Source organism: Coturnix japonica, chromosome 14 (assembly GCF_001577835.2).
Source record: "Coturnix japonica isolate 7356 chromosome 14, Coturnix japonica 2.1, whole genome shotgun sequence".
In the NCBI taxonomy this organism is placed as follows: domain Eukaryota; kingdom Metazoa; phylum Chordata; class Aves; order Galliformes; family Phasianidae; genus Coturnix; species Coturnix japonica.
The window spans coordinates 8380583-8407927 of record NC_029529.1 but is presented as its reverse complement, the minus strand read 5'-3'; the positions used below and the strand labels follow the sequence as shown (position 1 = coordinate 8407927).

Sequence of the window (27345 nt, the reverse complement as noted above, 5' to 3'; positions counted from 1 at the left end):
TAACATTTTAAATCACACTCCACATATCTGGTTATTCTGCTTTTGTGCAGAGAGGATCTGCTGCGCACTGCAATTACCTTCCTGAGGATCCCCTGCTGCTGTGCAGGAGATAAGTCCGATGAGTACTGGGATGTTGTGCCTCGAATGACCTGAGAAAGCTCTTTCGGGTTCATTCTGTAGAATGACTCAGTGCTAATACCAGTCACCAGTGCACCCATTTGGCTAACATTATAAAATGATAAAACCTGCAGAGATAACAGAGCAAACAAAGTCTTCTGGCTTGTGCATAAAATACTTATTTAAAATCAAACATTACTAAACCAAAATGATTTTTTTTGGGGGGTACCTAATACTTTTTCTTGCCTAGGGATGCACTTGCCTCATACATCTTTTGATTCAGACAAGACTGTTCTGGGGAAACTCTCCCATTTATTCCCCAAGGTTCCTTTCCTTGGAAACTTTAGAGAGGACTCTGACCCATTACAGCACATTAGAATACTTAGTTTGGGATCTTGCACATTCTGCTGTGTGGGGCAGCAATACAGACAAAACAACAACGTATACAATCGCCAATTGCAAATATGTATCCTCCCAATTAGCAGAGTAGCACATTACTTCAGGAATGCTTTTCTTTGACATAAACAAATTTTTCAGACCACTAACAGCTCTAGAAGTCTCATGCTGGGCCTAAGCTTTTCAAAACTTATAGTTACTAGGAGGAAAAAGCCACTCCGCTTTCAAAAACAGAAGATAAGAAGGCCATATCAGAGGTACCTTTTTGTAAGAGAGGTATTTACTGGATAAAATCATAACTTGGCTTTTTGCCCATCCAGAGACTTGGTTCAGTGTTGCAATAGCGTTATGCACTGCTTCAGGTGATAAAGATTCCAGTTGGCCTGAAGTCAGCCCAACCACAGCATCTGACAGCGATCCAAGGGTATCATTCAAAGTCTGGTTCTGCACAGCAATATTCAGGAGCTGAGATTTAAGCTAAAGCAAGCAAACAAAAAATATAAACAGATGGGAAACAAATCTTCCAAGAACCAATTTCCAATTATCACCCAAAACTTCAAGTGGAGTTTTTGGAACAGACACTGGCAAGCATTTAGTGATCATACACTTGGTTAAAATCCCAAAGTAGGATGACAATTGTCAAAGAAATATGGAAGAAACAGGACAAGAAAAGAATGAGGAAAAAAAAAAAAAAAAAGCTTTTATATTTTGCATTGTATACTCAAAAACTGTTTCATTATTTCTTAGATCCCAGTAATCTTTCACTCTTATCTTTCTGAATTCAAGAAAGTCCTTTCATAATCCTGACAAGAAAGTAAGAGGCAGTATAAGCACAGTACCCACCTTCTGAACCTTGGCCTGGAAACCTTTTAATTGATTGCATTTAATCATTTGATGAAGTAAAGCCCGGGCCACAGCGGCATCCATCTGTTCCATGTCATCATAAAAGCAAACCAACAAACCTAACCTATATGGAAGAAATACATTAGCTGGCTTCTGAGATCGCAGCTGTCACTCCCAGGAAAGTGAAGTATGGTATGGTATACCCTGATGAGTTCAAAACTTGAGTGATTTGTTTGTCACTAATGCTTTAAAGCAGCAATTCTAAAACTCCACATGGCCTTAAATTGGGATGTGAGGGACATACAATATTCTCTGTATTCATCTAAACGCTACTCAGATTGATTGTGCTGTAAAAACTTTTAAGCTTCACAGTTCCATTTGTCCATTCCTGCTAGCAGATTCCACTGCTTTTGGCAGAACTGGCAGTTATCTCTGCCTGGAAAAGGACAGAGGGCTATTAGGAAGGCTTGAATGGCTTGTTGAGTTCTTAACCAGGTTTAGCAAATATTTTGTACTCTACTTCAAATCCTGCTTGGATTTCTCTTGAAACATTAATATGGTGAAGCAGCACCAAGAACATTACGTAGCCTCTCTGTAGTTTCAGGCTTAAACAAAGCCTGCTGCATTTCCCATCAAACACAGTTCTTTATCCATACAACTTGGCTGAATTCAGTGATGGTTAGGAGAAACTACCATGGTTCACCATCTCAGCTGTGCCAGCACAGCAAGGCTGTGGCATGCAGCACTATCACAAAGATGGTAAAAATCTGTTGTGTACATCAACTCTGCTTTCAGTTCCTTTAGTCCCTCAGCAACAACTAGCTTAATGATATCACAACCTACTGCTTCAACAGCCCATCTAAATTCCTGGGACGTCATCAAACCAACTCACCAATCAAAGAAACATCTATAACTGCACTTTTATACCAAATAATTACCTCCTGATGCATTATTCCACAACCACCAAGAGCTCTTCATCTCCTCTGGGATTAGCAGCAATGAATAATGCTACTTTTTAAAAGTAAAAATGCATTTAAACAGTCAGCGTGGTTAAAATGAGTAATATAAAATGAGTGTGTTGTGAAAATGGAATATATTAAGGACTATGGAGCATGGTGTTTCTCTCATCGGCAAGAATCTGGCACCTCTCATGAGTGGTAAAATCATTTTTAAGATTTTTAACATTGAGATCTAGAGTGTGGGCATAATTCTGTCACTTACATCCCCAACAATCAACAGTACTTCACAGAAGCCAATGAGTTACATTGCAATAATGACAGAAGCTCCAAGGCCACCTTTCCCATTAGTTTAAAACTCTGAAGCATTCCCTGAGGAAACTAGAAATAACTCCAGACAGTGGAGTAGGACTAAATACATCCACTTACATGACAGTGTAAAATGTAGAACACGGTACTTCCTGCAGGTAGCTAACTGCAATGTGATTTTCATGAAACATTTCCCTTTTCTGCAATTCAAACAGCTAATGGGGCTTGTGTGCTGCTCTCCCAATTTGTTCAGCTGTTGTACTATACAGCTCAATGGAGCTTCGACTGGGTCCCACACATACTGCTGTGGTCCTCTTACAGCTGACAACTCCTTACTGCAGAGCTAGAGACGAAGCATCAGCTAATCAGGCACACCTCCAAAACTGATAAAGTAGTAGTTCTTCACTGTTGCTAACCAGGGCTGGATTTCATCAACAATCTCACCAGCTTAGACTCCCCTCAGTTCTCTTCTTATTTTTATTCATTCTCCCAATACACAGCAAAAATAAAACAACCAAACATCAGTCTTGCCTGTAGACAGTTGAAGTGTTTCTCACGTCAAATCCCGATGAGTTTATTCTCTCCAGAAAGGCTTGTGCAAGCTCTGGTGTGATATCATACACCGTGTCCAACTGCTTTGTTGCATTGTCGTAGCTAATGAATAGTCTTATCTGATCAGTGCAAACAAAGTAATTCATCAGGATTAGGGAAAGACTGCATCTAATAAAACACTTCTGACACTATAAATTATTGACTCAAGGTATGCTCTACAGAAAGAAAGAAGATTAGGATAATACAGTATTTTTGAAGGTAACAATGTCAAACTGTCTAAAAATTTGAGGGTCTTCTATCATTGGTCCTCTCAGTACAAATCACAGAAGCCTGATACAGACAAATATCTACATATCACTGATAAATTCTCATCACATTTAAGAAATTAAAATACAAAAACTCCTCTTCCATGTTTCAGTCTGCATTTTGCTTACACCTTTTGTCAGTGATACATCCAACAACACTATTTTACTTACTTCACTGAGACTGATTTTCAGAATCTCTTCCAAGGGCAGATGGACCACGTATCTTCCTAAAATCCATAAGTTTTCTGCACTGACCCATGAAGCTGATTCGTTGAAATCTGTTTTCAACAAATAGTCAGTTGCCACAATGTTTGGAAAGCCGCTGTTTATCAAAAATATCACGCCCACTATGTTATTGTTGGTAAACAATCAAAAAATAGCTGCAAATCAGACAAATCCTTTGCAGACAGTCAGGCTCCCCCCATCAGTAAGCTCTTAGAACCACATTTTTATGAACTCATTCGCTTTTTAAAGAAACTGTAATAGTATTGCAAATGTCTCAAATTTTCTCATATGAAGACAATTGATCTCTTATAGTGTAGAAGAGATATTGTGGGACCTCCCCAGGATTGCTGAGCACCATGAGGTGAGTCCTGCGCATGATAGAATGCATCACAGCAGAGTGGTGATCTTTCCCTCTATGACTTTATACATTACACAGATATTTTGAAGTAGTTGTAGCCCCAGGAGCCAGATTTTGCTACACTGACACAAGGGGGCATTTTGCCTTTCATTTCCAGAGGAAGAGGAAGAACATACACTGGGATGTTCAGTGAGATGCAGATGCTGGCTTTGATACGTTGGCATTACAGCCCTCTCGTGGAGCATCCCCTGCACTGTCCCAGCTTTGGTATTTAATATTCATTAGTCAGGCAAACAGACATAGGAAAATGCATACAATTGGATTGATTTTTTTTTTTTCTTTAAATAGGCTCTCAGACAGATCTATTCGAGTCTCAGTAGGAGTTCAGAAGTAAACAGCACATATCCTATTTAAATCTTAGAGAATGAATTTGAGAACAGAGGCTTTGAGTACATCTCTGTGCAGAAGAGGTGAACAGTAAGCATCTTTGGAGAGCTATTTGTTGTGATTAACAAATCTTCTATGCTTATTGCAGTCCACAGCAAAGGCATTGCAGAGAGCTACTCCTAACAGCCCTGTGTTAAACATGAGAAACAACTCAGTACAATAGACAAGTCTTCTGTTGACTGTTTTAATCTTATTATAAGCAAGAAGAACAGGTTGTGCATAACATACCACTTCTGTTATAGGGCTTTTGTAGGATCTCCTTCATCCAGCCATACAGAGCTTTCTGTGTATTTGCTGAGGTTTTGTCATAGAGGTCCTTAAATACTGCTGATCTGAGTGATACAGTGGCATATTAACTAATAAGTAAGCAAAGAAAAAAACACCCAAACGACACGCGGACAAATGTTTTTGGAAACAGCAAGATAAAAGTGGAAAGCTGAGGCTGATAAAATAGCGAGACTATACAGTAACCATTTTAAGTGTACATATCTAGAATAAGTGCTACAGAGTACTAATTGTAATGACTGGAAAATAAATGGCTCACAAGTTTCTGAAAGCATCCTCCTGCAGATCATTTGGGAGACTCCCAACAATATCAGGTTGGAGATAATTCACTGCTGACGTTCGCAAAATCTGGCTTAGGATATCTACACAGTCCATTGCCCTCAGAGCCAGAAAGCATTTCTCCAGTGTAATAAGAAACAAGGTTCTGTTCACTCCTGGAACTTGGAAAATTCTCTCCCGAGTCTTTTCCCAATCAAGAACAACATTTCCCATTTCCTGCAAACAACACAGGATTAAAATAATGTATTTCTGATTAATTCCATAAACTGTTCATTTTGAAGCCTCATAGAACGCACCCTACAAACAATATGGTGCTATTCTCATGAAAAATAGCTGCAAAGCACTGCCCGGTTGTGTTTCTTCAGATAATTCCTGTTTGGTGTTGGCCACAGACCAGCTTGAATCTTTTTACAAAATCAAAATGAAAAACAGAAAAAGCCAAATGGCTCAAGTTACAGCACGTACTCATGAAGGAGTTACTTACTTGGAAAAATGAACAAACACTGGAATAGAATGAGTATTATTTCATATGTAATTTAGTATGTAGGCAACTCTAGAACAGATCTGTTCCCATGCAGTATTTCGTCAGCTGTTATTACAAATACCCCCTTCAGAACACCAGGCAACATCAAAGAAACAAGCGCAGGTAAAAGCCAGTCTGGCAGGGGACAGATTATTGGGTTGTTCCTTCTCACATGTCAAGGTGTCCAGGACAGTGAGGTTAGAGCTGAAGTCCCAGGCCTGGTTATTTGTTACTGCAATTATTACCCATCTCAGAAGAACTATGTGCATTATCTAAGAATACAAAATTCTCAGCTTATTGACACGGCTTATGATCTATGCTCCTCCTCCCACTATGTGCTATACACCCATCTGGTGTGCTTCACCAGCAGAAGCTGCACCACCGTTCCTCGAGAAGTGCATTACCCAGAGTTCGTCCTGAGCAGTAACCTCACGTGGCTGGGGAAATGCTCTGCTTTTGTTCCAGGTTACTCTGCACCCCTGCAGTGATGCCCATGCTGGAGGCCTGCAGGGAGGATGCAAATCTGCTCCAAGCCAGCCAAATAACAACACAACATGCACAGTGAGAGCCCAAGACTTGTCCTTTTCCCTTTATCTAAGCCTTTGAGAGCAGTTCTATTTCTCATGCAGAGACTTACGAGATATTCCTTTCTGCTGTTGAAGAGATACTTCACTGCAGTCTGGAACTGCTGTTGATCAAGTTGTTGAAATGCAGACAGCAGCTGCCTGGGCTGGTATAAAAGGTTCTTCAAATAACTCTGTATGGACGTCTGAAGTATAAAAATATATATATGTGCATTACATACATAAAATTCATGGTATCTTACTAGATGCATCTTTTACTCCCTGAAAATCTCCAGATGAGGGATAAGTGCTTAGTTTTCCATACTGCCCATGTTGTTAACAATCAGAATAACTGCAATCAACGCAAAATGGAAAGAAAAATAATCTAAATGCAGTGCTGGAAAAGAATAGCTCTTGAAGCCTATTCCTGGTGTCATGAGCAAGTTCTCTTCAGTGAAACACATAACAAAAATACCTGTTTTTCCCATCATAAAAACAAATATAATAACATTTTTCTGCTTCATGGCAGAGCACAAATAAACTCTTTAAAGAGCTCCAAACATCAGAAACTGTGGGCAAACAATTATTACTTTAAAAAGGAAGGAAATATGCAATTAGACAGGAGGCAAAGTCTGCACCAGGTCATAAAGCAAAACTACCCTTTCTCATATTAAGCTGCATTAGCAGCTAACAACCTCACGCCTGTTTTAAAACTCTGAGGGGAATTCTAGCATAGGAACAGAAAACACGATCAGGTTCATTAGCACTCGACTGGAGAAAATCCCATCTAATTCCCACCAGAATTATTTCAGAACTAGTCAGGAATTTGAGTTGACACTGTGCTTTGTTGTCTTTGCATTGCCTCCACCGCCTATTAACACAGTCAGGTCTTTGTTGTCCAGGGAGTTCAGGGCTGATTACAGCCTTAAAATGTTAATAAAACTCATCTGTGGATTTTTTAGCATTTTAGGATGCTCTGGAGCCTCTCATTCCATCAGAAGTAACGCAAACTACAGCCACAGTCCAAATCTGGGAGAAATCTGCCATTTAACGGTGAAAAAGCACAGGCATATTCTCAGTTCAGAAACAAACAGAAATCTCCAAAATTTTGCTTGCCATCAGAAGAGATAAAAAGCACCTTATTATTTAATCTATGCATAATGTTGCAATCTTTAGGGGAAAGAGCAAAAACAAAACAAAACGGTATTCCTATTTCCTACATCTCTGCTACACTGCAGAGCTATTAATTACTTCTATTATTGACAACCTAATTTTGGCCACAGACTGAGTAGCTTATTTTAATTCCTTTTTAAACAAAAATTTTGATGCATTTTAAAGGACACAAACCTGTAGACTGTGAAGAGTAAAATTAACCTCTCGGGCATGGAAATACGCCATGACTTTTGTAACCATATCTGCTGTCCATGCATTAGAACTGCAAGAGAAAACGAGACCAAAAGTGCCAGCAAAATAATACTGCATATAAAATAGCTGATTTAGTCAAGATAGTAAGAGAAGCAACACTACCAGTAACAACTGAACAACACAAGCATTCTAATTTTTGGCCTAACCCGATTAACAGCCAACATATTGAATGCAATCAAAAGTTAGAAGAGAAGTCTATTAGTTATGTTTTGTTGGGGTTTTTCTTTTGTCTAAATCCATTTCCCCTCCCTAATAATATCAATTTTCTGACATGCTGCCAGTCAAGAGATGAGCTGTGTGGTGGTTCCCCATTACACCTCTTCGGATCCGCTTATCCTAAGTAAGTATGGGGACTAATTTTTACTGCCTTTTCCCCAGCAGAGTTATTAATGCCAGTGTTTCTTTCTAACCCAGCCAGACGTTCACAAAATACATCCGGGTGGAATTGAGGTTTTTACTCTCTCCCACATTTAGGCAAAACTGGCAATAATTACAAAGTCGCCAAGAGCCGGAGGCAGAGGGGTGGATGGAGGGCAAAGCAGGACTGGAAACTGACTGCACACTGGAACTGCAGCTACCTTCTGTAAGAAGCCATTCTGAAATACATGAACTAAGTTAATTATCAAGGTTTTTGAAAATTGTAGCATGCATTCAGATTCTCAGCCTCATCCTATGCTTGTTTTTTGCTTATTGCTTTATCATGCGAAAAACAGCTTTTTCCCCATTAGGACAAAACATTCCTCACAGGATATCTAGATCAAACTAATCATGAACCAATTTCATAATGTTTCAGCTTCTGTGGAAATGAAACACATCAGAAGTGAAGTGCACGATGATACTGAAAGACAAGATGTTGAAAATAATACATTACCTCTGAAAATGAAGTATATCGAGGAGAGCTACATGTGAAAAATGGAACAGAAAGTTACAGAGTGATACTGAGTTTTAATTCCTTTTAGCAATGTAAATGGGAACAATTTTGCATATTACCATTTAGGTATTTCCCAGTCATTACTTCCTCCTTAAGAAAAAAAAAAAGACAAATATGTGCAATCAGTTATTTTTGGATTATATTATTAGTGTTATTAGAGAGATCAAGTAAAAATACTAACCACGGCTTTGCGTAATAACGGAGGCAAATCTGTAAAAGATTATCACGTTACTCAAAGTTGATTTGACATTTTACCATTCAACTGTTGTACAAAAATGCTTCTCATGCAGCTACCTCAACTATATACACACTTATAACTTACAGTCACATTTACTACAGCTTTGATTCAATTTATTTACAGAAAAACACTGAAAACAAAAAGCTACTAAATAATAAGTGATTTTGTCTAAATACTCTGCTGGTATAGCCCGTGTGGCCAAGAGAGCAGAGAACAGCCTCCTACTTACGAAACAGCACTGAATCTACTTTGAGTCTACTTACTAAACACAGCTTTGTCCATCACACAGAATACATTCCCGACACAGGATTTCTAGTCTTACCTTCAGAGTCCTGACTGTGAGCAACCTCAGCAGGATTCATTAATATCAATAAGAAACATATCTTCAGAAGTCTGAGCATTTCTTCTAGTGTTTATTAGATTCAGAAGGTATTTGGATTGAAAAAGAAAATAAAAAGAGCAGTCAAAAGGCAGCATTCGCCCCAAACTTCCATTGCTGCAAGCCAGAGCCAGTCTAAGCTACCGAGTGCAGACTGAGATCAGAATGACCTGCATGTGGTTTTAGATCTTTTTCCAGGCTAGAGACGCACTTTATGCAAATACAAGTCCACCAGGAGCACGTGTGCAGCCAGGGATTGTTTTCCCCCCTTTTCAGTAAATGGGGGGGGCTCTTTTTCCTTCCTAGCAGCACTTTACTAACTAAGCCACATTCCAACAAAATATGACTTAAGTGCCATTTAGCAATAACACACAAACAAAAAACTGAACTTTTAAACTAAGATAAATTAGAAAAGAAATAGAGATACTGAAAAAAGAAACTCCAACCAGTCCTTAAGCCTTCCTTAGCTCATGGAGTTGCCTGCACCACCACTGCAGCTCTGCCCTGCCCTGCACTGGGCCTGGCCTTCAGCATCAGTGCTGGGTGCCCCGGGCAGGGGGAGGAGCACTCCCGTCCTTCATTTCAAGGGTTTAACTGCACCGTGCTTCCTTTCCCCATTTCTTTTTGTTGCTGAATTTGGATCTGTGCTTTCCCCCCCTCCCCTCCCCTTGTTGTTGTACTTTGCCATGGATCAAATTACAGATTTGAACATTTGATAATTAGAAACACCTTTTTCAGACTGTTTAATCTCAGCTATCTTGCAAGGTACCCTTTTACGAGAACACCTGTTAACAGCCTCCAGCAATACCTCAGCCTAATGCAAATACATAACTGCAGCCTTGTAACAGGAGCGACTCAAACTGATGGATGACAACACACTGAAACACTGGGCTTTAGGAAGCCAGTCTCTGTCCTTTCCTTGCACACACTGAAGACCTTTTCAGCTACTCCTCTGGGAGTGCTGCACTACACCTCTCTCATTCAGACATATCTGGTTTCCCGGACAATGAACTTTCTTGTGTTTATTTCTGCTACTGCCCTATTAATTTTGCAGTAAGGTTTGATTACTCTGCATGGTTTAAATCATGCTATCAATGTCAATCCTGACTTTTTTATTCCAACTCATTCACTTTGATCACAGGGAGTATTTTAATTAAGGCATACCAAGTTAATATATAAGGAGATTAAACTCTAAGAGAAGTTCTCTTCTGTCCTGGCTAACTGCAGTAGACAACTAACAGGTATAAAGGATATGCAGTGAAATAGCCCTGCTTGATAAGAATCTGTGAGATTAAGTATTTCCTTTGTCACTAAAACCAGTCCATTTGCAGAAGTTCCCTGGAGCTTTTAGGCAACCCCAAATCAGCCTGTAGCTCTGCAGCTTCCACCCAGCATCTCCCTGCAGAGTTTTCCTTGCACCATGGCAGCACATGCTATGAGCAGATCTCCGAGACATCTCTTGCTGGACTCCCAGGTTATGAGGAGCTTGCAGATTGCCCCTGCTCTTGCTCCCAAAACACACGCTCTTACATGTCAAGAAATCCTAGACACTTTATCACCCACCTCTTCGATGCAGCCAGTACCTTATCTGAAGCCAGATAATCAGAAAACTAACCTCATAATCAGAAGTCTTGCTGATAGCCTCACACGCTGAGTGCCTTTTCTCCCCCTCGCAGCCAGGCTCTCAGCATCTCCACAAAAAAGCCCTAAAGTGCAGCAGCATGGGAACACTCAGGGGGTTCAGGCTGCAGAGGGAGGGAGAGAAGAAAGGGGAAGGCAGAGAAGAGAGCTGCTGAGTTCTTGTGGCATCAGTGGGGACAGCCAAGCACTTTACCTGCTTCTGCCACGTGTGTCTCCTTCCCTGCGCTCCACAGTGCAAGGAGCTGGCAGCTGCAGCCAGGACCCCTTAGAGCAGGGCAGGGAATGCCCTACAGCTTCAGGTGCCCACCCAGCCTTCAGTCAGAGCGGAGGGGAAAGGTCCTGCTATGGGAACTCAGAGGACAAGAGACTCCGACAGTAGCAGAGGACTTGCCTCCTCATTCTGAGACAAAGAGTTTTCAACAGGATGTATAGGGGCAACAAACTGGGCCAGACTGGTACAGCCCGGTACCTCCCAACTCCCCACACTGAGCTCCTGGCAGCAGGGTTGGAACTGACTGTACCTTGGACCACCCAGCCAAGGGGGCTATGGCTTCTTGAGATGAATCTCTGCCAAGTTTCTGCTGAAAGCTCCTGACTACACCATGCTTTTGCACTGCGTCTTTTCTCCTGCGATGCAACACATCCAGCGCCACCCTGACAGAACAGATAGTTCAGTTATTCTCCAAGGCAAAATACTGCTCATTGTACCACTAAGAATTGACTTACACACCTCCATCCCTATTGCAGGACAGGGATGGCAGGGGGACTGCGTACTTAACAGCTACATCATGGAAAGGAAAACAAGGCAAAACTATCAGAGAGTTAGAACAAAGAACAGGATTGCAGTGTTTTGATTACACTCAATGTATTTGTGATGCTTTAATTTACTTTCACTATGTTGTGCGTTGTTTTAATAGCAAAGATAACACGACCATACAAGTGTGTGTGTGACAAGTGTCCCGAGATACCGAGTTAGTAAGCAAGGAAGCTGTCACAGAGCTTCCCCTGCTCCCAATCTCTCACGTGATTATAACCTGCGAGAGCAAAACTTTCAAGTGCCATTTACGGATTTGTTAAATGAAGCCAAATTCATTACATGAGAACCGTATTTTCCCATTACTAAATAGGTCCAAATAACGCAAAAGGAAAGAATGGGTTCATTCTAAAGCAAACAGAGTTCATTTTTCCAACAGAGAAGTTCCACTGCACGCTGTGCTGAAATTCAGTAACAGATGCTGAAATCAGGATAACGCTGAGCCTGAATTACTGTTGGAAAAAAAAAACAAACAGCAATGAAACCTCTCGCCTCTTACTACAGAACACTTAATCTTTCACAAAGACTGAGAAAAAAAGGCTATTAACTTTGCAAGAGAAATCAGCAGATATCAGGAAAAGGAAGTCAAACATAAATCTAAAAAGACAAGCTGAAACATACCTGACATGAGATCACCAACTGTTAAATAAATATCTTGTTTATACTTGAAAAGCAAAAGATAAGTCAGTTCTTGCTTCACTTACCAGCTGATCTACAAGCTGAGGTTTCTCTGCTGTCTCACAGCACTTACATCCCAAGCAAGACAAGACATAGGCCTGCCAGTTCTGTACTGCTTCCTGGTGACGCCGCTTGTAGTTTTAAAGGAAGGTTTTATCCCAACTGCCAGAAACTGGCCATTTTAACAGGGCTTTTAAAATAAGACATGTTAAAACAAACACTTTGTGTTCCTGGAGGGGAAAAAAAAAAAAAAAAAAGAGTTCCAAGCTATTTAAACCTTTGCAATCAATCTGGTCCCCTGAGGCCAAAGGCTCAGAGGCAGTTTTACTTAGAGAAGGACTGCAAGAAACTGCCTGCAAATTCTTTAAGCTTATGGGAACAATTCACTTTGAAAGTTTATTATCAAATCCATCAGTTTAAGGCATAGTTTTGGCAAGCTCTACCATAACCTCTGTAGCTGGAAAATGGCATATGCAAAAGCAATGAGAACTTATGAGGCATTGAGAAGAACATGAAAGAAACCCAACCGAAAGCGATACATTTTTTGTGGACTGTTATCCCTCAAAGCAATACTTCAAATACTGTTTTAATAAACTCAAGTTTGTGTTGCCACTGAGAGCGCAATTCTCAACACGAAGAGCTGCTGCTGTGAACAAGCATGACCATGGTTACAAAAATGAACACAGAAGTTAATGCAAAAAGTCATCTCAAAAAAGTTTATTAGCATGAATAAAAACGTGAAGAATGACAGTAAGAGAAAAAGCAACTTAGCATGGAAGAATATCCGTTTAAACAGTTTATAATCAGCAAGGTTTGAAATAAGTGGATAACTATTGCAAGATTTCAAGTGATTTCTTGTACAACAATTTGCGTTGTATCAGATTCCTCACTAGGACTATTGCTTCTGTTTGGATCTGAGCCCTGTTGCAGGTAAGAATTTAAAAAATATCCCCTGTTACTGCTGGACAGCAGAATGCATTGTTGGTTTAGGAGCTGATAGAAAAAGAAATTCTCATCCAAAGAGTCCATTTAAAAATTAAAAACAAAACCTTCCTAATCACACTACAAAGAAATACATTAGTATTCTGGCCATTAAAATTCTTACAAGGTATTTATTTAGCATGGCAATCCCACAAATTCCCTCCCTTCACGTAACCGCAAATCAAATCCCTCTTTCAGAGGCTGCTTCTTGGCTTTGATTCTGGAGATTTACTTCATGTACGCTTACACCGGCTTCAGGACAAAGACAGCATCATCTAGTACATAGTAGTCATTATACATATCACCTTCACATAGGTATGGCAGTCTGGTGAAAGCCTCTATGGCAAAACCAGCTTTACCGAATACTTCTGGCAGGCTATTAACCTGTTCTTCCCAAGTGTGTCCTTTGATTTCCAAAACTTCTGAGGGCTTTTCCCACTTGCCACCTACTGGGAAAAGAAAACAAGTTTTGTTTCAATTATAAAGCAAACTTAATTGTGTGTTATATTTTCTTTCAGAAATTACACTACACAGACTGTACACCACTCCACTCAAACAGAAGGTTGACAAGCCATTTGCAGAGCTGCTGATAGATCAATTCAAGGCTTTTTCAAAAGAAGCTCCTTTTTAAGGTGATTTCATGTTACATTCTTAGCAAGCAGCTCCAAAACAAGCTGAAAAGGACCCTCCATCACTGAGACTGCTGTTCAGCAGACGTGGACATGCAGACACTTTAACAACGATCTTATCCAGCACTGTATTTTTTTCTTTATGCCTACAGTTTGGCCAAAAAATTACCATCAGGTATTTACACACATAGAGATAACAAGCTGAAAAATAATGATTTGCTGACAAGTTTTCAGTGGTAGAATATATTACTAGTTAGATAAGGGATGGCAACAGAACCTGTTATGGCAATGGACACTTACAAGCTGATGTAACGAAGATAATGTATGGCCACATAAAATTAAGAAACTGAATACATGTATTACACTGGAAAATACGTTATTTGCTATATAAAATGAATAAATCTGAAGTACTACAGGCACAACTCTCAGTTCGAAGTTAAGAAGAGATCTCTCACTTTCAAGGTAACAAGGAAACATTTCTGGTATGTGCTGTACATTTAACATGTTTGCTAAACGCAGCAGTAAAACCCCTTCTAAAGAGGAAGTTCTAAATCTCGTGATTCAGAGTGTTCTGCAACTCCAAATATTTCCTAAGTTCCTCTTCCTTTGAGCAGAATACTTTCCAGAACGATACAAGAAATGGCACCTGTCAACAAATCGAACAAAGCGCTAGTGCTGGCACTTGACTGGATTCTGTACAGTGTTGGTAAGACTTCTTTTTTATAAGCTTCTTCTACTTCCTCACATAACAGAAGATACAGGGTTAAAAATGTTGTGGTTATGATTGGCAATGTAGCTGGAACCATAGTAAAAGGCTTTGCTTAGAGCTGAGTTCTTCTGTCTTCATGCAGCTTCCGAAACAAAGGACACTTTACAAATGTTTTTTCTTCCAAAGTCTGAAATGCTTCCAAAAATTTGTGATGAGCAAACTACTATTTTCATTTTCACTGCCTACGCTCAATTCCATTTGTTAAATAATTAAGCAATGCGAATAAAATGAGATAATCCAAAAGTATTTAAATAATGTTTCAAGTGTTTATTGAACTTTAAAACAAAAGTAAATCTGCCAGACCAGTCATATTAAGCCTAACATTTCATTTCCTTAATTAGAATTCTCCCCGATTAATCTTCCTGTTTTCTCCACACATATTCTTAAATGTCAGAACTAACAAGCAATATTGTTATCCTTAGAAGCCCAGAATCAATACATGCAACAAAGTGGAAGAATGCCTAGGAATTATTAAGAATTCTTCTCAATGCTACAAAATTGCTACGTTTTAAATGTCCCAGTTTCTGACATTTCTGTTGCCTCCATCATCTCACCGCATTCCCAGACCTGGGAGAAGAGAGAGAAGCCCTTGGTGAAACACATCACTGAGTATCTCTGTGTATGTCACCCACCATCTACCCATCTTAAAAATTCTAACTCTGAAACAGGTTTTTCTACATTTCCTCCCAACTCTCTGCATGAACCATAAGCAGCTCTTTTTGTTTTAAATGGTGCTTTGCTTTCTAACTGTCCCTCACATCGCTGTTTATTCTCAACAGGTGCTACAGGTAGCTGCCATGTCACTGTAACACAGCCCAGGTTTCAGGAAGCTGAACACTCTGCTCACACTGCGCTCCTACCCTGTGCTTTCTCAGCCCATGGATGCTTCCCAGCTCAGCCTCAAGTCCTGTGGTTTCGCTTTTTTACTGACAGACACGAGGATCTGTGTACTCCTGACTGCACGAATCGGCAGAAGTTCCAAGTACATTCATCATCAGAAAATAACCATTCCCTTCAAATCAACAACCTGACCGTAAACGACAGTGCTCTTTATTTCTGTGGGATAGCATTTGCAAATTCAGGCTCACCCCATTCCAAGCAAACAGGAGATGGAACAGTACTGACAAAAAGAGGTCAGTTCGTTTTTGATTCCTAATGAGGCACGGTCCTCTTACTCCAAAACTTGGGTGGCTACTAGGAAGGATGTAGCAAGAAGTAGAGAAACTTCCATTTACTGAAATTACATCCAACAGAGAACAGGGTTTCAGAACTGGGGATTCACAGTGCCAGCTCGAGCCTAAAGTTTCAGTCCTACACCTCTGCAGTGTCTGCCATCTAGTTAAAAGATGATGGGACTTCACTGATTACACCTCAATGTTACATGGCTAAAATAGAAGAAAACTATCAGGATTATTATTTCCCCCTCTATCCTTCCTTCTCCAGCCTAGTTCTACTTCTAAACGAAGGCCTAAATGCTTTGATTACAATGTCCTTCAATTAGAGCAGAATACTGGGTTTTATTCTCAATCTGTCCCCTAAGGAAGTGTTTATAATCAGGAATAACAAGTCTCCATTCCCCTTGTAGGTGATCTCACTAAGAAACTGAGATTGGAGATGAACTTTAAAAACATTACATTGATGTGTATTAAGTTTTTTAATTCTGCAGAGGAAGGGGGGCTGATATGCAGAGTTTTAAGGAAATTACATGACTCAGTTGTTACTCTAACACTCACTTCTAACTAAGCAGAGAGGCACGACACTGAAGAATTCAACTCCATGATCATCATCTCAACGTTACTGCTTCTATACAGCATTACAGTATTCACAATCCTCATAGGCCACAAGGTAGGCTCAAACTGATTTTGTTATTTAACTTTAAGCAGTCCAAGCACCTCCATAAGGAGAATGAATTCCCAGGTTCCATAACATCCATAGTTAAGTTCTAGCAACGCAGTTGGTTAAATGAAGCTCATATGTTGCATGCATCTGTCTGCAATAGCAATCACATTTCCTTTTTTCTAAATATAAGGCTAAAATTATACTGAGTGTATTAATCAGCAGGTTGAAGACTGCATTAATGCACACTCAAAAAGTAGAGCTAGAAATTACCAACGCAAGTCATTAACTCTCTGGATTGGCTTCTATTAGAAGTAAAATAATTTAAATTCAATGCCAAAATATTTGTGAGCTGAAAGGTTAGTAAACTGACTTTACTTGCATAAAGAAATCGTGTTCATCCACTGTGTGAACACAGACATTAGAAAAACTGGTGCATATAACAGCAGGACATGCAAATATGGACTTTCCATGGAAGAAAAAAATCAACCATGCCTTTTTAACTAAGAGAAAACCTGCTGTCTTACTTTTGACAACCAGGTTGTGCTTTGGGCACGTTCTGTTGCACTCAAAGTAAAAATATTTACATCATTTAATACCGGAAAACAAAAAAGGCCCTGTATGTTTGAAAACCCTTCATTTTTTCAGTGGTACATAAGCAAATCTATTCAGTTTATTCTGCTATTTTGTTGTTAAATCATCCCTTGTTTTAATCATTTTTTTCTTCCCTCTCCTTCCAGTTAAAACAAAAGCTGCTAAATAGAAGTGGGAATGAAGGGCAGAGAACAGAGAACTGTGTACGTCATCACCGTCTGCTTTATCTATACTTTAGAGAGTAATAAAATCCGTACTTGCTATTTAAATATCCATTAAAGAAGGTACATACGTTAAGAGATGTAGTATTCATCTAATTTAAACACTTTGAGCTGCCAAATTATAAGTTCCTGGAGTGTTATTTAGTAACTTCCCCAAAGACACACACGGGGAAAACAATTACAACTATAAAAACGTAGCAAAAGATGCTTCTTCCAACCTCAGCTGTAGCACCAACATAACATGTTTTAAATCATTTACAGAAAATCAGTAGCGGACGAAAAATTTTTCGAGCAATAGCCCAAGAACTTCAAAAGCAGCAGCACGCTCAGCACTGCCACCAGCCCGTAAGTGTCTGTTCTTCTCATGTAGATAAACACATACATAAACTTTTGTACATTTTATACGTATATATACATACGGCCAGATAGGTAGATTGATAAATGGGGAGGGAAGAAGTTTGCTGGAACAGTAAAGGGGTGGAATTTACCTCAAAAAGGAAGTTCTGCATTTTAAAAAAGCCAAAAATATCTGCAGCAGCAAATAAACACTTGTACATTTTTCCATAGGATCATTTGGAGGATGACACAATTTATCAGAACAGATGAGGATGTGCTGCATCTCCAATTTGTTCAATATGTTTGATGCAACCAAAGGAGCTGATGAAGAATTTAAGCTTTTTCACAGACTTATTTTCCTTTAAAAACGAAGAAGAAAACTGAACAGGGCAGTTCTTCAGGAGTGTTTTCTGAACAGATCATCAAAACCAGCGTTACGTCTGTTACACATCACTGCCAGTGCCACAAGAACAGTGGGAGAAGACTTCATCTTTTAGAAGAGAACTGCTAATGCTTCACTAAAACTTCCCCTTTCAATTTATGTGTAATTTTATGTATTTTAACATGAATTTCAATGCATTTCTTTTATGTGAACTGTGCATTTTTGTGAGATGTACGTTAATCAACTGCAACAAAATAAACTCATTACGCAGTGACATTCAGTTTTCAGTCATATTAGTGTGATAGTTATAGTGGATACACAGATGAAAAATTACCACGTTAGACTAGTCACACAAGGGCAAGTTTTTTTATGATACCGAATGATTCATACAGCTTACTCAATAAATTCATATATAAGCAGGAAGTGCATTACTTGTTCTACATGTTGAAAACAAAACTTCTGTGAAAAGCTTAATTTATGATTAAGCAACTTTGGACTCTAGGTGTCACTGTAATTCCAGAAACAGAAACGTTACCTCCCACTCCACCTCGCTTTGTTCTCTGAACAAGCTTCACACTGACACTTCCTGCAACTGCTGTCAAACAAGTGCAGTAATCCAGATGTTTCATATCTCCTACTCTGAAACCTGATCTTTACCTGACTCACCCCTGCTCCATTTGTTCCCCACTTTAGAAATCTCCCCAAGCAAGTTCAATCTTTTAAATTAGCTGATACAAGGAGCAATCTAAGCTCCATACAATTTTTCTTCTTATCATGAAGCCTGTGTGCATGTGTGACATTTAAGGCTTCATCTTGTAGAACAACTGAATGAAAACAGTGAAATTTAAAATCTTTCATATGTGATGAACACAGAATGGCACTTCACTGTTTCTTTAGACTATAGCTGAATAAATCGTAAGTAGGAAAGCTTTAGTGGAATGCCAATAACTTGTGCATTTAGTAACTTGCATTGTCCAGAAAAGTTTATATAGGCCCATATTCACAACAATGGTAAACAGACATTTACACATTTACTTATGTGTTTTGAAGTTTCAGTAGATATTTATCACTTCTGGCTGTTCCAGTTGGTAAAGGCACACTAAAGTTAATCCGTCACATGTTGCAGGACAGACAGCCACAAAACATCATCACTGCACTGGCTGAGACTTATGACTAATCAACTACACGTTGCCAGAATAAACCAAAGTTTGACTTCGGTTTACTGGCTGTCTTAGCTGTTCTTACTTGTTCAAAGTTGAAATCCATTCTAAGATCAGCAACCAGAGAACAGGTTTCTACTTCTTCAGGGTTTCCAAATTTAACATCCTGTTCTATTCCCAGTTTGCTGCAGGCAATTAATGATGGATTATAAACTGACTTGAAGTATTTTTTTCTTCCTTAATTCACCAGCCTTCTGGTGAGTGAGGAAGTTACATGTGGTCTAGCATCGTTACCCAACATGTAGAAGAGTAGGTCCTAGGCACAGTAGTGATTGCAAAACACAATGACATTTTGAAGGCACACAAATAACACAAACATACAAATCACTCCTCAGTTTCTGCTTCTAACGTACTCATGGATGTCTAGTGAGACAATGCTGTTATTTGGAATATAAAATAATTTTAAATTGTTCAGGAATATGATTTAGCAGAGGGTTGTTAGGGTAGTATGGTTAGGTTGTGGTTGGACTCGATGATCTTTAAGGTCTTTCCCAACCTGAGCAATTCTATGATTCTATGATTCTAAACAGAAGAAGTGAAACAGTCCTACACTGTAGGAACATAGCTGCAACCAAACATACTTGAAAATACCATACAGATGCATAAGTGAAACTCATTTAAGACACACTATAGTTTAGAACTACATGCTCAAATACTATGCTTCAAGCATCTCTTCAAATTATGTTCTTTTTAGACTTTTTTTTTTCCTTTGCCTGTCTCAATCCCCCTCCTTCCCCAGTGTATAATGGCATATAGAAAAACAGTTTTCCCATGTTGCTCCACACGGCTCAAATGTGGCAACCTGCAGAACAGGATATGTGACTTCAATATCTGAGCTTTTTGTTGGTGCCAACAATGTATGCTGGGGAATTAAGAACACGGCTCTTACCTCATGTGTCCTATTTACCTATCATTTCATACTTCTCAACAAGCACACTACAAATTAGTTATAACTAAGTCAAATAAGAACATGTCAATTATTTTAAAAACATTTAATTCAGAATAGGGCCACATACAAAAGTTTTTAGTTGCCTAAATAGCTACTGATCCATGTACTTACCATTTTCCACGTACGGGTGAAATGGCAGAACTAATGCTAGAATGACTCTGCCTCTAGTTGGCTCCAGTACACTTCTAATATCTTTTAATACAGTCAGTGGCTGATCACAACGATCCAGCAAATTCAAACAGCTGATAACATCATACTGAAATCCTGTGTTCTGCCATTCATTTATACCAAGCACCCTACGGAGAGAGAAAAAGAGCCAAGTTCAGAGGGAATCACTGAGGATAAAAATTCCCAATTGATGTGCTGATAGCACAGAAAGATCAGCCAACCAGGCAGTGAGGAAAGGCAGACGCTGTCCTTCTAGTCCTATGGAAAACTACTCAACAATAGGCATGGCTATACATTCAGCCACACCTTCATACTGCCATATAAACACCAGGGTATTATTAAAGTCTGATGTCCTAAATTAAAACTGAACATACTTCTCAAAAGTAACAACAAAGCTGAAATGTGATTAATAGTTTGCAGCATTTAAACCACCCTGACTTACCAGTGTGCAAACCCAGTTGCTATTAATTTTCCTCTTATGGACAGGGAAGAAGAAATCAACAGTTCCTTCATTCTTTGTGTTGAAGTCTAGGGATACAGTACCCCAGACACTAAGCAATATTCAACAAGATCTGCTGCCTACAAGAACTTCCAGCTGTTGTGATTAGAGCACAACAAAGTTCTGAAAGTGATTAAGTTTTTGTTCAAAGTACTGTTAATCTTAATAGCAAGAGCTAAGTATAATAAAAGATTCTTTACAAAGCAGTCTACAATCATAATTTTCTGAGTGATTAGGTGGAGATACCTGAATAATCTGTGTCTATAACCAAGATTCAATTTGCTTGCTCTGCAGCCCCATCAGCTCCTCTTGCAATTTTGGACTGTTCATTCATCAGCATCCAAATTTTGTCTCCCTAATTGCCTTCTTTAAAGAAATTTACACAAACTACGAAAAAAGAGACTTCAAAACAGTTGTTGCCAATTTTGTCTTAACTGGTAACGGGGAACATTTGCATATCAAAAGCCCTGCTAACAAGGAATATCAGATGTGTTTGCATTATTGTTTTTGTACAGTTCAATCCTTTCCATAAAGATCAAACAACATAAAAATAAGCTGAAAATACTGGACATTTATAAAACATTATAAAGATTGTTTTGCTGTAATATCTGGTATAAACAATGTAGGGCGCATTCAGAACAATACCTGTATTTTTTCTTCTGAAGCTGCCATATCATAGTTTCAGACAATTCAGTGGCATAGATTTCTTCAAAGTGAGGACTCATGACTTTAGTAACCTCTCCATCTCCTGCTCCTAAATCGAGCAGTCTGTGGGATTTCCATTCTGGATTTATTTTAAGCAGTCTTTGAAATTGTTCTGGGGAAAACACAAACATTGAGCCCCTTCCCAGCAGCCTGAAAGGTGAAGATGAGAAACATTCAATTTCAAACAAGCTTGAACAGGAAGGACAACAAAGTAATTTAAAATGTGCTTTGGCAGCAATCAGTCACACAATATAGATAAGGTCACTACTCAGATAAATTTACAAATCCACTTCAACTTGCCTTCTACTTGTCAGAGACCACACAAACACATGGCTACATGCAGTTTTAGTGGCTAAGACTTCAGGAGGGATTTGATCAGGAAAGGAGCTTGTGGGCTGCAAAGCAAGAAAATGATCACACACAAAAAAAGCAGGGAGGGGAGAGATAAAGACTAAGCCCTATTTGTCATGTTTGCAGATCTGAATCTCTCCCACCTACCTAAAAAGGAGAAAGAAGACAGAGCAAAGGAAACAGCAGAATGGCTGCAGACAGAAATACTCACAGAGAATAAGGAATAGGATTCGGAACTAGGAGGGACGGCAGGGAAAAGATTTAAAGAAAGCATGGGGATAGCACTGCTGGAGTGGCAAAAGAAAAGACTTCTTAATTGTGTGATACAATGGCTTTTGCTGCTATCTGCAGACCCTGCATTTAACACGAAGAGCTGTCAAACAGAAAATAGGTAAGTCATTAAGGTATTGGGTAGAGGTGACATTTGGATTCTTTATGTATCACATCAATGGCACACACACCCAAAACTGACTGAAGGCTACACAGTGACAGATTTCTGCTGCCACTGCAGAATTCAGAAGATGAAAGAGTTAGGAGAACAAGCAGAGGAAGAAAGAATGGGTCAACGGCAGACTAAAGGTAGTAAAAAATATGTACTGTTTAAACTCATGTTGGATAGCAGGTTAAATTTTAGAAAGAATATGAGCAGAAATCTTATGATCAAGAGGAAAAAAGGTAAACAGATAAAAAGGATGAAAGAATAAAAAATCTGAAAAATAAGAGTTCTAGATACACTATTAAAAACAAACACCACCAACGTAAGGATAGGCTGTACAGGTATGTAGAAGAAACTACAGAAGGATATTAAATATATTTTAAAAACAAACAGAATACAACCAATTTATGCAGAGCCCCTTTGCAGCACACTCATGTCAGTCTACACTGTCTAACTGGCTCCTGGCTATTAAGCATAACAGCACTATGAGGAGGTACTCAAAGCACTGGAGAGCCTTTGAAAAAAAAGAAAGGAAAAAAGAAAGAGAAAGGAATATGAGAAGACCAAAGGAACCTTTATGTAAGCCTACAAGCACTAAAAACACCACAGGGAAGCTCAGAGACACCTGGTTAGAAAATAGAGAAAGATTATTTTCCAAACCTTAGTAGCTACTGTCCTCAAATCAGACTGTACGGAAATATGGACAGATGTGGGGATGGTGGAGAAATGGGGAAATGCAACAAAATGCATTCTTGATAGAGTCAAAAGTGCCAAGTTGTTACACACGTCAGAGCAAAAGAGAAGTGAGTAGAAACTCTGACTTTTTGGGGTGACACACGAAAGCAGCCACGAACAGCAACTTCTCCCACAGCCAACCACAGGAGAAACCAACGTGATGTGACCAGGAGAGCGATGGTTTATGAAATCCTCTATTCCCACCTCACTGACGTTTCATCAGTCAAATGTGCCACACCAGAAGCTACCTGTTCAGGTATAGCTAATACAAAAACCATGATGAAATTAAGTTTTAATGGATAAGAGGAAGGACAGAATCCCATTCCACTTAAGTGTTACAAGACTTCACTCAGCAACTTCTGCATCGTTCAGAAATCTGCCTCATTTTGCATCAGCTATGCACATAAGCCTTAGAGCAATGCAGATCTAACTGGACACAGCCACCTCCAATGAGAACAATCACAATGGGAAACGCTACAGAAATGGCAGCAGATAAAGGGCAAGGAGGAAGAAAAAAAAACAACAGAGAGGAGTACATCATCTAGCACAAAGAAAATACTCTCTTATTTGAGAGGATAATCAGGAGGAAATTAAGTAATGATTACAAAATACAATTAGAGCCCTATGCCTCTCTCCTGACTAATTGCTAACATTCCCTCTGCCTTGCTTATACTGGAACTGGTGTTGTTTAATTAATTGGGTTTAGGGGAAGAGCACAGTAGGGCCTTGCAGAAGGTAGTTTGCCAAAGGGGAAAGCACAGAACCTTAAGAAAAGCTGATATGTCAAGAAGCAAGGCTCAACACCTGAAAAACCTACATCCAAAACGTATGTAGTTTACCTAAGATTGACTTTTCACTTACCCATTGATAGATGTTCTAGACATAAAAAGGCTAAAAATTGAGGACACAAAAGAGTGATAGAGCTGGATAAACAGCCAGCCTGATTTTTCAATGCTGTTGTTTAAGAAGATCTGCGTTCCTTGGTCAAGGTAACTCTGGACAAAAACAGGCTGAAGGGATTCAGACAACTGTTCTGTGTTGCAGACATACCACTGCAGAAAGAGACAAAGGATCGTTAAAAAGTTCAGCAATATAAAAATAGAACCGTTAAAAAGAAATTGAACACAGAGAGCTATTATCAGTTTCTGTAAATACAAAAATTGAGCTTTCCCTCAAGGCTTTTAAACAGGCTTCAGGATTAATTAACTCAGATACGAGCTGTAATCAAGTGCGGACAGATGACTCACTATAAATAACACTTACAATTTTATCTTAATCACTACTTTGTACTTTAAAGAATTTTGTCCAACAACAGTTCCAGAAAGCTATCACAATGCTATGGGACAGCAGCACAGGGGTGGAACAGCATGAAGGGGGACTATGCTGCTTTCTGACTCTGCTCTCAACTTGTCACTGTGTGTCCCTGAAAAGATACAGGAAGTTCATCTGCAATATTTTCTCCAGTTAGAGAGAGAGAGCCTCCAGCAGAGGAGCAAACATCCTCCAGCTGAAGTCTGAACACTCCATGTACTGTGGCTAAGTTGCTGGCAGAACCAAACCCTCAGCAATACTTCCAAGCACACGAGATCTTCTCCTCTCAAACCCACATTTAATGAAACCCCGCACTGTATTGCAGAGCCCAGCACAAGGATCCTCAGGACCGATAACTGCCAGTTCGGGTCCTTTCTCACTGCAGCACAGTGGTACCTGAATGAACCTGCACAGACCAGTGATGCCCAGAAGGATCCTTAGCAGACAGTGAGCAAGCACTCAAAGCAGAGCAGCCAGCACACTTTGCCCATCCATCTGCTGATGGCAGGAGTGGACAGGCCCATAGAGCCGAGGAGCAGGCTGCGATGTGTGTCAGCTCCAGCAGTTGTTGTGAGGCTGCTGCCCAGCCACAGCAGGCGGGCACAGAGCGGCTCCTCACATTGCCATGTTCAATGGAGAAGGAAATACATCCCAGTACCAAAGCTGTGGGAAACACACACTTTGATTCCTAAGAGGTATGAACACCACATGCAGTAACTGAGCTCATATACCCTATAATAATGCTAGTGAGTATTAGAAGTGATACTAAACTGTAGGGGAAAAAAATGACAAAAATCCATCCAAAATAAGTGGTGAAAAACAGCTTAATTCTGCAATAATCCCTCAAAACAGAACTTGCTTTTGTATTCCTCCATGTCCAATTCCTGACCAGCCCTTTTCATGCCACTAGTTTCGTAACAGAAAGTGCATCAATCTGGTAGAGCACAACTGTAGAAAAACTATATACAGCCCATCAAAGAAATCTGAAGAGGAGTTTTAAGGTGCACTGAAATCCAAACCCAGTAAGTGGGAGCTGCTGACAACCGACCTGTGAATGACACCGCTGCCTTCACAGCACGTATTCTTGATCTACTCGTCTTTCTAGTACGGTTTTTAACAGGAAACACTTGCAAGTTTCCTTTGTCCAGAAGAAGGAAGGTTCTTTTTGTAACCTCGGTTTCTGTCATCCTACCATCCACTGAACGACCCGAACGCAGGCTGAGCTCCTGCCCAGTACCAGGCTCACTTGGCCGCAGGGCTCTGGGTGTCGCTGCCCACTCAGAGCACAAAAACCCTCCAGTAACAGACCAGCCCGAAGAACGACGATGTACGTGCTCTTCCTTTGTACAGCAATCCTCAAGTACTTGTATCGTATCTTCCTTAGATAAAGCAGCAGCTTCCTTCAGCTCTGCACGAGTCACCTCCCGTCCGAACTCCTGACAGACCTTCAGCGGCATTTCAGCGAACTGTCCCTCAGAGCTGATCGCAGCTGACAGCCCAGACTGACAATCTGACTACCCCAGAGCCGCCGAACGGCTCCGACGTCCCCGCAGTGCCCCTGGCCGTGCCCGTGCTGCCCAGACACAGCGCTGACCTTCCCCTGCAGTTCTATCGCCCCGCAAACTCGGCTCCACTTCGGCTCCCGCCGCCCCTCCAAGGCCTCAGCGCGCTTTGTCGCGAGCTGCTCGCAGCCTCACGTGTGTTCTTCCGGACGCACCGGCACCGACACGGCGCCGTGACACCGCGAACCCACCGCGAACCAACAGCGAACCCAGCGCATCCACCGCGGCGCAAACACTTCGCTCAGGCGGCGTTTCCCAGCGGGACGAGCAGCCCGGCGGCTCACACAGCGCATAACCCAGCCCGGCTCACACAGCGCATAACCCAGCCCGGCTCACACAGCGCATAACCCAGCCCGGCTCACACAGCGCATAACCCAGCCCGGCTCCCCCAGCCCGGCTCACACCCAGCCCGGCTCCAGCCCCGGTTCGCCGGCCCGGCTCCCCTCAGCCGTCCTTCCCCTCCCTCCTCTCACCCGGGGCGCACACGTCAACTTTCTCGCCGTACGGACGCGTTTCGCCGCCGCTCTTTGTCTCGCCCAGGCGGGCGCTGCCCGGCCCCGGGTCCCCTCAGCCGGCACAGGGCCGCCCCCCCGGGCCGCCCCCCCCGCCCCACTACCTCGGGACTCCCGGCCCCCACCTCCTGCGGCGCTGCCCCGCTGCCCCCAGGCCCGGCGGACGCGAGGAGGGGGCGGGCAGGGCAGGGCAGGGCAGGGCAGGGCGAGCGGGGGCCGCTGTCCGTACCTGGTGGGTCTCCCCGGCGCTCGGCGCGGTCGGGCCGTGGCTGCCCATCATATTCGCGTAGAGGGACCTGGATAAAGGGCTCCGCAGGTACCTGGCGGGACCAGCCCACATCCTCCTCCTCAGCTCCCACAGCAGCACGGTGTAGCAGCCCAGCCAGCACAGCCACAGTCTCATCGGGGGACGGGGCTCGGAGTCACCCCCTCCAGCAGCCGCCGTCTCCCCTCTCCATGGCAGCGGCGCCCCAGCAGGGCCCGCACGTCCAGCTCGGGGCGGAACGCGGCGTCAAGGCGGCGGGACCCGGCCGGACCGATTCGATGCGACACGCCGGGACTGGCGCGCGCCCGCTCCGCGCTTCCTGTCGCCAATCGCGGGATGGCGGGGCGGTGCTGCCCACACAGCTCACGCTGATCACACTGATCACACACAGCTCACACACAGCTCTCACTGCTCACACACTGCTCACACACACAGCCCTCACAGCTCACACACTGCTCACACTGCTCACACACATCTCACACACAGCTCACACACAGCACACACACAGCACACACAGCTCACACACAGCTCACACACAGCGCACACAGCTCACACACAGCTCACACTGCTCACACACAGCTCTCTCACTGCTCACACACAGCTCACATTGCTCACACACA

At 41.4% G+C, this 27345-nt stretch overlaps 3 protein-coding genes across 7 annotated transcripts in view; 1 reads left to right on the top strand and 2 right to left on the bottom strand.

Annotated features, from left to right (window-relative positions):
• Positions 1–12847, bottom strand: part of OTOA (otoancorin) — a 32913-nt gene extending 20066 nt beyond the window's left edge. The window contains exons 1-14 of one of the 5 annotated variants that reach the window (XM_015877040.2): positions 10747–12847; positions 9075–9158; positions 8696–8724; positions 8574–8604; positions 8455–8482; positions 7506–7593; positions 6233–6364; positions 5053–5288; positions 4737–4840; positions 3650–3756; positions 3153–3292; positions 1357–1480; positions 775–990; positions 78–245 (exon numbers count right to left, since the gene is read on the bottom strand). In XM_015877040.2, the coding sequence (XP_015732526.1) occupies positions 78–245; positions 775–990; positions 1357–1480; positions 3153–3292; positions 3650–3756; positions 4737–4840; positions 5053–5288; positions 6233–6364; positions 7506–7593; positions 8455–8482; positions 8574–8604; positions 8696–8724; positions 9075–9153 (1482 nt within the window). In that variant the 5' untranslated portion in view covers positions 9154–9158; positions 10747–12847. Of the gene's footprint in view, positions 1–77; positions 246–774; positions 991–1356; positions 1481–3152; positions 3293–3649; positions 3757–4736; positions 4841–5052; positions 5289–6232; positions 6365–7505; positions 7594–8454; positions 8483–8573; positions 8605–8695; positions 8725–9074 lie in introns of all 5 variants that reach the window. The other 4 variants (XM_015877039.2, XM_015877041.2, XM_032447537.1 and 1 more) reach the window with 4 other exon arrangements.
• A 119-nt stretch (positions 12848–12966) lies between these two features.
• Positions 12967–27117, bottom strand: METTL9 (methyltransferase like 9). Its single transcript, XM_015877048.2, has 5 exons — positions 26690–27117; positions 23937–24127; positions 21494–21703; positions 20293–20477; positions 12967–13694 (listed from the first exon to the last, which is right to left on the bottom strand). The coding sequence occupies exons 1-5, from the start codon at positions 26861–26863 to the stop codon at positions 13489–13491; spliced, it is 966 nt and encodes a 321-aa protein (XP_015732534.1). The 5' UTR covers positions 26864–27117; the 3' UTR covers positions 12967–13488.
• Positions 13921–18288, top strand: IGSF6 (immunoglobulin superfamily member 6). Its single transcript, XM_015877053.2, has 6 exons — positions 13921–14580; positions 15423–15776; positions 16391–16488; positions 17220–17276; positions 17556–17639; positions 17862–18288. The coding sequence occupies exons 1-6, from the start codon at positions 14514–14516 to the stop codon at positions 17898–17900; spliced, it is 699 nt and encodes a 232-aa protein (XP_015732539.1). The 5' UTR covers positions 13921–14513; the 3' UTR covers positions 17901–18288.
• Positions 27118–27345: the final 228 nt, after the last annotated feature.